This window comes from Myotis nattereri, assembly GCF_964212035.1.
Source record: "Myotis nattereri genome assembly, chromosome: 5".
NCBI classification, from domain to species: domain Eukaryota; kingdom Metazoa; phylum Chordata; class Mammalia; order Chiroptera; family Vespertilionidae; genus Myotis; species Myotis nattereri.
In genome coordinates, this window is record NC_138080.1 from 39,373,216 (window position 1) to 39,381,652 (window position 8,437).

At 48.7% G+C, this 8,437-nt stretch overlaps 1 protein-coding gene across 2 annotated transcripts in view; it reads right to left on the minus strand.

Annotated features, from left to right (window-relative positions):
* The window catches only part of GALNT7 (polypeptide N-acetylgalactosaminyltransferase 7), a 132,257-nt gene extending 124,339 nt beyond the window's left edge, over positions 1 to 7,918 (minus strand). For both annotated transcript variants that reach the window (XM_081090924.1, XM_081090923.1), the window contains exon 1: positions 7,731 to 7,918. In XM_081090924.1, coding sequence (XP_080947050.1) covers positions 7,731 to 7,856 — 126 coding nt within the window. In that variant the 5' untranslated portion in view covers positions 7,857 to 7,918. The remainder of the gene's footprint in view (positions 1 to 7,730) is intronic.
* Positions 7,919 to 8,437: the final 519 nt, after the last annotated feature.

Consider the following 8,437-nt stretch of genomic DNA (forward strand, 5'->3'; position numbering starts at 1 on the left):
ACATGGTCCAAACTTGCTTTTCCAAACCTAAATCTACCACTTTTCACTGGTAAACCAGACTTCTTTCTAGTCTCACCATATTCCTTTAGTCTAGAACACTGATTTTCAACCTTTTTCATCTCATGGCACACAAACTAATTACTAAAATTCTGTTCACATCAAACAATGCATTTTTTGCCGATCTGACAAAAAATAGATATAATTTTGATTCATTTGCACTGGACAGCTATTGTTTTATTGGCTGTTGTCATTTTATTTGACAATCTAAGGGAAAAGAGGTTAGTGCCCCTGACTAAATAGTTATGTATTGCGTGTTTTAAAAATTCTTGTAGCACACTGATTAACAATTGCTGGTCTAGAATGTTGTTCTCTTCATCGATACCTGTCAAAATGCCACTGATACTCTACGTCTAGCCAAATGCCATGCTCTTCACTCTTGCCTCTGAGCATCCACCTCCTATAGCTGTGTAAAATCTCCTTTTTATGACTGTTCCATATTCACACCATTTATCTCACTTATGAGAAGAGATTGGAGTTTGTGTTCTTGCCATCTCCAGCATCCAGCCCCAGTGCCTTGCAAGGAAGAAAGCCCTCAATACGTTATTTTGAATGTATGGATGGCTGGAGGTTGGCAAGTACTGAAAAAATACATCAAAAGAAGATTGCTGTTAGTACAGACATAACACCTACTGTGTGGTTATTAGGTCAAGCCCTAAGTAACATCTTTGTGATGTCAAAACTTTCCATCTCGTCCTAACTGGTTTGATTCAGTGGATAGAGCATTGGCCTACGGACTCAAGGGTCCGGGGTTCAGTTCCGGTCAAGGGCATGTGCCTTGGTTGCGGGCACATCCCCGGTGGGGAGTGTGCAGGAGGCAGCTGATAGATGTTTCTCTCTCATCGATGTTCCTGGCTCTCTGTCCCTCTCCCTTCCTCTCTGTAAAAAATCAATAAAATATATTAAAAAAAACACAAAAAACTTTCCATCTCCTCCACTGTACAGTATACTATCTCCACCACCTACAGCAATGGATGGGCACATGCTAAACAATAAATATCTGAAATATTCCTTGAGTGAATGAGTGCCATGTCTATAACCTATCTTCCGATTCTTACGAAGAAGTTTGTCCACACTGCTAATATATATTCCACCTTCTCATCGTTCTCCCTCTTCCACCATCCATAATCTTACTATAAAATCATTTCTTTCATAGCCTCAAGCTATAGCCATTTTATTCTCGAAACTTTAAATTCTATACATGTGAGGCAAAAGTAGGTTTACAATTGTATGTGAAACAGAGTTTATTCTTGTATTATTTATTAACTATTGTATTATTTTCCAAGAAACAACTATAAACCTACTTTAGCCACCCCCTGTATTTAACTTATTTTTCCCTTTTGTCAGATTATAAATTCGCTCTTCCGGAATGAAAATCAGAATTCAAAATATGAACAAAGACAACGATCTAGGTTAAAGTTGAAGATAAGTCATTTTCTTACATTCAATAGCTATTCAAAACTTGATGTTCAACTCTTTCAGTAACTCCTAAGTTAGAATTTACAAATACTCTGTTTATAAATGGCCCAACCTCAGAATTCTGATTTTCATTCCCATGATACATTTTTTTCTCTCTCGGACTCCAATTTACTATTAAATGATCTAATGCAGCTTATGCTGAACCCAAATTGTCACCCACACCTAATCTCTCATTCCATGCAGCTAGCCTAATACACAAAATAGTTATCTAATTTTGACTGTTCAGTAGTTTCCATTCTTTCTTTACTAGTACTTGTGCTCTCCCTGAATGGCTTTTCCAAATCACCAACTGGTTTGGCTATTAATGAAACATATCCTTGTGAAAGCTCTCATATTGTCTCCTTATACTGCTTGGATTGAGGAAGAGGGGAAGGAACCCAGGCCACGTAAGCACTGCCTCTTTCTCTTCCACTAGGATGTGATCCCTTGAGAGCAAGGACTTTTACTTCAGGGGTTCTTGGTATTTTCCAATGGGGTCTCACTGCGGGGAAAGAAGGTGAGGTAGTAACAAGTCTGATGGCTGACTTTTCACCACTAGGCGGGAAACAGTTCCACAGAATGGACAGAAAAAACAATTCTCAGGAATGTTTAGATATTCAGGTGTCCTGACCTATGGGGGTATCATGAGTGAATGGTTGTGAATGGCTTAGCACCTTGGGAGATACTCCATGAGCAGAAAACATGAATCCCGCCTCCAAATGGTTCAGTGAGTGGTTTACAGGCACCTTTAGGAAACATGAAAGCTTCTGATTCTTAACTCAGAAGAATATATGTGAATACAAAAGTCTGCATTAATTTCAATAGGTCTACAAACCTTGAATTTATTAGATTTGGCAACAGGGAAGTTGTTTTTTTTTATTGCAGTGTTGGGGGAGGACAGCGAAATAGAACAAAAACCAATCTCAGGCATTTTGCCTGGGGAACTGAGGCAGAAGTGTCCACTTAGGAGTCAGACACCATACTCTTTTGCTTAAGTGATAGCTCCACCCCGAATAGTATACATGGCACTTCCCTTTGAAATAAAATCTCATGGCCAAGGGCAGTTTTCAGGCTGCAACCAATCATCATTGAGCGAAAATGGTTTTCATACGGTGGAATGTGACAAGGTAATCAATTCACTCATCCTTGTTTAAGTGATATTCCTTTCAGCCAGTCTTAGCTTGCCCATCACATACAACTCCTCTGCCTGGGAATGGTTCCGGATTTGTCCTATTTACGCTCTGAACCCAAGTGGCCGTCATGGTTTGTCTAAAGTAGCAATCGCACAGAGAATCATCAGCTCGCACCGCACCAGTACCGAATGTGCTGTATTAGAACCACTAACGATCTTTCAACATTTCCATTACAAACCTTTATTTTCAGAGGCTTATGACTCAACGTGAAACACTCACTCGGGGATAAATCTGGGATACACGGTCTGGGAGGTAATATAATTTCTTTAATGAAAGGAACTTTTTGTACTTTGCAAGTGCTAAACAGATGGTCTTAATCAATGCTGACCTTATAATATCTAGAGGACAAAGCCAAAAAAAATAAGCTTTCCCATAACCATAAAATAGAACATAAGAATGTATGAAATTTGTCTTCAGAACTTTCAGTAAGTAATGAAACATCTATCATCCTAAGCCTCCTGACGCCTTCTTCTCCACCACCCCCACATCCAATCACCTAGGCCTGATGCCTTTGTATCTTTAATAGCCCTTGAATCAATTTACTTTTCTCCACTTCCACTGTCACCCTGCCAATCCAAGCAATATCCTGCCCCACCTGAACTGTTATAACGTCCAGCCGGATGCCTACTATCTGCTCTTGCTCCAAACCAATTCATCCTTTCTGCAGGCGGCCAGGGCAATCTTTTCAAAACACAAAGCTGACTGTTGTCTTGCTACTTAAAAACCCTTTAATGGCTTCCCCAGTGCTCTAAAGACCTAATCCTTAGCCTGGTGTACAAGACCCCCACTTACCTTTGCACCCTCACCCACCACTCCTCTCGCTCTCCATGTTCTAACTATCCGGATCTTCTTCCAGCGTCTCAGTTCACCATGCTGCCTCCTACCTCAGGGCCTTGTCCCTCTCTGGACTGCCCCCTCCCACTCCAACAACTACTTTTTCAAATCTTCAGATTTCAACTCAAAAACCCAATCTTCAGGTAACCCTTTTATGACCAAGCTCCTCCATTTCTCACCCCCACCCCCCTCCCCACTCCCGCCATGATTTTTCTTCACAGCATGTACCACAATTTGTATTGGCTGATTTATGGAGCCTTGATTACTAGTAGTGTCTTTCTTCTTCTTTTGACTAAACTGCAAGATTTAAGGTTAGGGGCAAGAAGTCTTTCCTCAACAGCTAACACTGATACAGAGTAGGCACTCAAAAATGAAATATTTGTTGACTATAAAATCGTACACAACAGAGTACAATTTGAACAGAGTACAATTCACACCATTCACCTTAAACGGCAAGAGGCCCCGAGATTGAAGGAAGATAAATGTGTTGCTCGTGTCTTGACCACAGATAATGCATCCTGGGATAGTGCCTAGGGTGATCTAAGGCAAGGAAGTAGGCCAGGTTTAAATAAAAAAAAAAAAAAAAGGACCAGGTTGCAACAGACTTTAGTACCTGGAACACTGAAAATACAAAACAAGTGGCACAGGGCAGAAGCATGACTATAAGTTTGCTGGAAGAGAGGCAGCACCTGTATTTGATAAACTGGATTTCTGTAGCCCATCTCAGGCCATTTATAGACATCCAGAAAAGTCCGTATGTGGGTCAGCATTAAAGGAGAGGCAGGTGTCTCACAGTGGGTGGAGGAATCTACAATTATAATCAAAGTAAAAGAACCAGAGGGTAAGGGAAACCGGGGGTCAGAATCTGAGTACTGGCCAGGATCTTCCATAAAGGAGATATTTCTTTAATGCTTTATCTCAGAAACTCTTAGTTTAATTTTTTTATTTTTTATTTTTTTAATTGATTTTGAGAGAGAGGGAGAGAAAGAGAGAGAAACATTGATGTGATAGAGAAGCATCGATCAGTTGCCTCCTGAAGGCACCCCAACTGGGGATCAAAACCACAACCTTAGTGTGAGCCCTGACCAAGAATCAAACCTACCACCTCTTGGTGTACTGGATGATGCTCCAAACAACTGAGCCATATTGGCCAGGGCGTAGTCTGGTTTTCATTAATGGGAGACGATAGTTCTTTTATTTATGCTCTTATGACTTATAATCTGTATTCTATACCTTACTGCTTGCCTGCAAAGTTAATAAAAGGGTTTGGCTCTTCTGATCCATAAGCATTCTTTTCGATGTTAATTATGTTTGAAAAGTCTTAAAGCTAGCTTCTGTCTTTGGCAAACGAAATTACATTGGGCCCGCTGACAAATTAATGATGAATGAGGATACCTTCTGAGAAATGTGTCCTTACACGATGTCGTCATTGTGCGAATGTGATAGAGTGCGCTCACATGTAGATGATATAGCCTACCACATATGTAGGTCATATGGTATAACCTGCTGCTCCTAGGCTACAGGCCTGTATAGCATGTTACTGTACAAAACATGAGATTAAATCATGCCCAAGAGAAAATGATGCAATCAAGAGACATGGTAAATGGGACATGTATGAGGGGCTGTGCGTGTGTGTGTATGTGTGTGTGTGTATGTGTATATATATATATAATTGATTTTAGAGAGGAAGGAAGAGGGAGAGATATAAACATCAATGATGAGAGAAAATCATTGATTGGCTGCCCCCTATTGGGGATCGAGCCAGCAACCTAGGCATGTGCCCTTGACCAGAATCAAACCCAGGACCCTTCAGTCCATAGGCCAACGCTCTACCCACTACGCCAAACCAGCTAGGGCTAAAGCTGTTTTAGAGCAAAGTTTTATTTTTTTATAACTAGAAAGAGCACACTCTAAAATACTGATAAAAAGCACAGTAATACATAAACTGACAACACAGCCATTATCATTATCAGTATTATGTACCGCCCGTAATTGTATGTGCTACACTTCTGTACGATTGGCAGCACAGGTTTGTTTATGCCAGCATCACAATCACAGGACTAGCATGCTGCACTGTGACATCACCATGGCTACCATGTCACTAGGTGAAAGGAATTTTTCAGCTCCATTGTAATTTTATGGGACCACTGTCATGTATGCAGTCCCTAGTTGACTGAAATGTCATTATGCAGCACATGGCTGTAATTTTGACCAAAATCAATATATCACCACCTCCAAGAGCTATTAAATGGGCATGGTGGCTCGGTACTTACATATCAGCAACAATAAAATGTGTTCGGGGGTGGGTAACGGTGCCCATGCTCCACCACTGGTCTAGACTTGCTATCTGAACTGGGGGACATTTTGAACACGGCTAGTTTTGTCAGTTCTCCTCAATGTCTCTCCCAGAAAACGGGGTTTTCACATTTCTAGCTCTTTGTAAAATGCCATTTGACTTAAAACAAATACTCTCAAACAATTGTAATATTCAATTTCTTTTTTTTGGGTCCATGAGTCATTTTGAAAGTAAAATCATTAAAAGGCTGGCACCAGTCCATGAGAGCTGACAGGCTTAAAACCACAAAAGCAAAATTTGTTGTTTGTTTCCCCATTAACTTTAAAGGAGATGACTTGGATGGGAACCCACCAGCGATATTTTAAAGAGATTCCACTATCGTTAAAACTTCAGATACTAAAGCGTTAAGAGTCAACCCAGTCATCATATAGGCAGGAACTTAATAAGGAAATCTCCTCCTAAGATTCTTACTCAAGGGAAAAAGCCTTCTCGCTCAACTCCCTGATGCCTAACTTTCCCGAAGAAAAGTGAGTAGAGGAGATCACACAGATGCAACCGCAGAACATATTTGCAAGAGGCACTTCACAACTGAGCACAGCTCTTCCAGCGGCCCCTGGCCACTTGGTGGCCCTCACCTGCCCACGCCCTCCCCTACCTCCCGGGGCGGCTGGCCCAGGGCACTGCCCAGGGTCCGGGGTGAGGAAGGAGGGCGTGGTTCCCCGGGGGGGAGGCAAGGATGTCAGGCCGGAAGGCGAGGCCGGCCAGCCGCCAGCCTGCGCTGACCTAGTCACAGTCACCTCCAAGGCGAAGCTGCATTCCCCGCGGCCCCTCCCCAGCTCGGCTCGGCGACTACAGTCCCGAGGCGCCCGGCTGCACCCCGTACGGCGAGGGAGTGTCCAGGCTACAAACACTCGCTCCGGGCGGCAGACACATGCGCCGCAGCGGGGAGCTCAGCGCCCCTCCGCGTCCGGCTGAGCGAGCGCGGCGCCGGCACAAGTTACTTTCCCGGCCGAGCAGTCCGGTCGCGGCCCGGGAAGAGGAACCGGCTGCACGTCCCCGGGACAGCTAGGTCGCTCCGGGAGAAGGGCTCCCCCCAGCAGGGGGCCACCGGGGGACCAGGGGTGGGGGCCACCGCTCTGCCTCCCTCCCCCATCGGGCCAACCGCCCCTCCCGTCGCCAAGGAAGTGGGAGGCAGGGCCGGTCCAGGACGAGGCCGCGCGCCCATCGCACCCCCGGTTCCCGGCCACCAGCCACCGGAGAGGAGGGGGCGGCGACGCTGCCCGTAAGAGCCGGAGGCGGAGCGCCATCTGCCTCCCACCCCCCGGCGGCGGGCAGGCTTGGGGAGCCCCGGCTGCAGCACCCCCGGGCGGGCGGGCGAGCGGGCGGGGGCGGAGGGAGGGCTGGACCGAGGGGCCTGGGCTGGACCGGTGGCGATGGCAGCGGCGGCATCTCGCCTCCTCCAGGCCTGCCCGCGCCACAGGCCGCAGCCTGGACCAACCCCGCGTCCCCCGGCACCACCGCCGCGGTCCCACCCCGAGGAGTCGGGGGCTGGGCGGCCGCGCCCCCCGCCCCCAGGGTCCCGATTTGCTCCCGCTCCGCCCAGAGGTCCCGGCGAGGAGCGCGGCCGCTGGAGCCGCCGCCGCAGCGCGGGGTGCTCGGGGCGGGGAAGCGCGGGAGGAAGGGGCGGCGAGGGGGCGGGCCGGCAGCGGAGACCTGGGCAGCGGGGACCGAGTGCGTGGGGCTCGGCGACAGCGATCGCCCGCACCACCTGCGGAGCTGCAGCGCCCACGCCGCGCCCGACCCCGCCGCTCCCGCTCCCGCTCCCGCCACTCGCGCGCAAACAAAACAAGTTGCAGGTCGCCGCCACCGGAGGGGGCGGGCGGGTCACTCACCCTCATCCTGCTCAGCGGGCTCGGGTCGTCCAGCCGCGGGGACAGGGAGGACCAGAGGACCACCAGCCCCAGGAAGCTTCCCACCAGCAGCAAACTGCGTAAGATGAACCCGATCTTCAGCCTCATCTTCCTCCGGCGGCTGGAGACACACAGCCGGGCGCAGCCGCCGCCACTGCTCTCCCCTCCCTCCTTCCCCCTCCTCCGGCTTTCCTCCTCCCTCCCCCACCCCTGCCGCCTCGGCTGCCGCCCTCTCCGCCGCCTGCCCTTCCCAGCTCCAGATCCGGAACTCCCCTCGGCGGTCCCTGCCCCGGCCCTGCCTCCACCCCCGCCCCGCGGCCCCGCGCTCCGCGGCCGCGGTACTCCCCCTCCGCCGGCGGCCTCCGCGGAGCTCCAACCGACCCGTGCGCCTCGCTCTCTCCGCTGCCCCTCTGCCTACCTGCCCCCTTCGGGGGCCGCAGTCCCCTTCTCCTCTCCCCAACTGGCCCCAGAATCTCCTTCGCTACCCCCCGTGGTAACTAACTTATACTTTCCCGGGGTCTGGCGTGGTCCTTAGCTCTAGCCTTTGCCCCACAGCTCAGCTCTTAAAGCGTCCAGGTTCCCAAACTTTTATGGAAATGATGGGCCCCGGCTCCCCGAACGCCCGTGCCCCGCAGGATCCCGCAGCCGCCGCCCCCTCCCAGGTCCTAGAGCCGCTCGGCGGCCCCTCC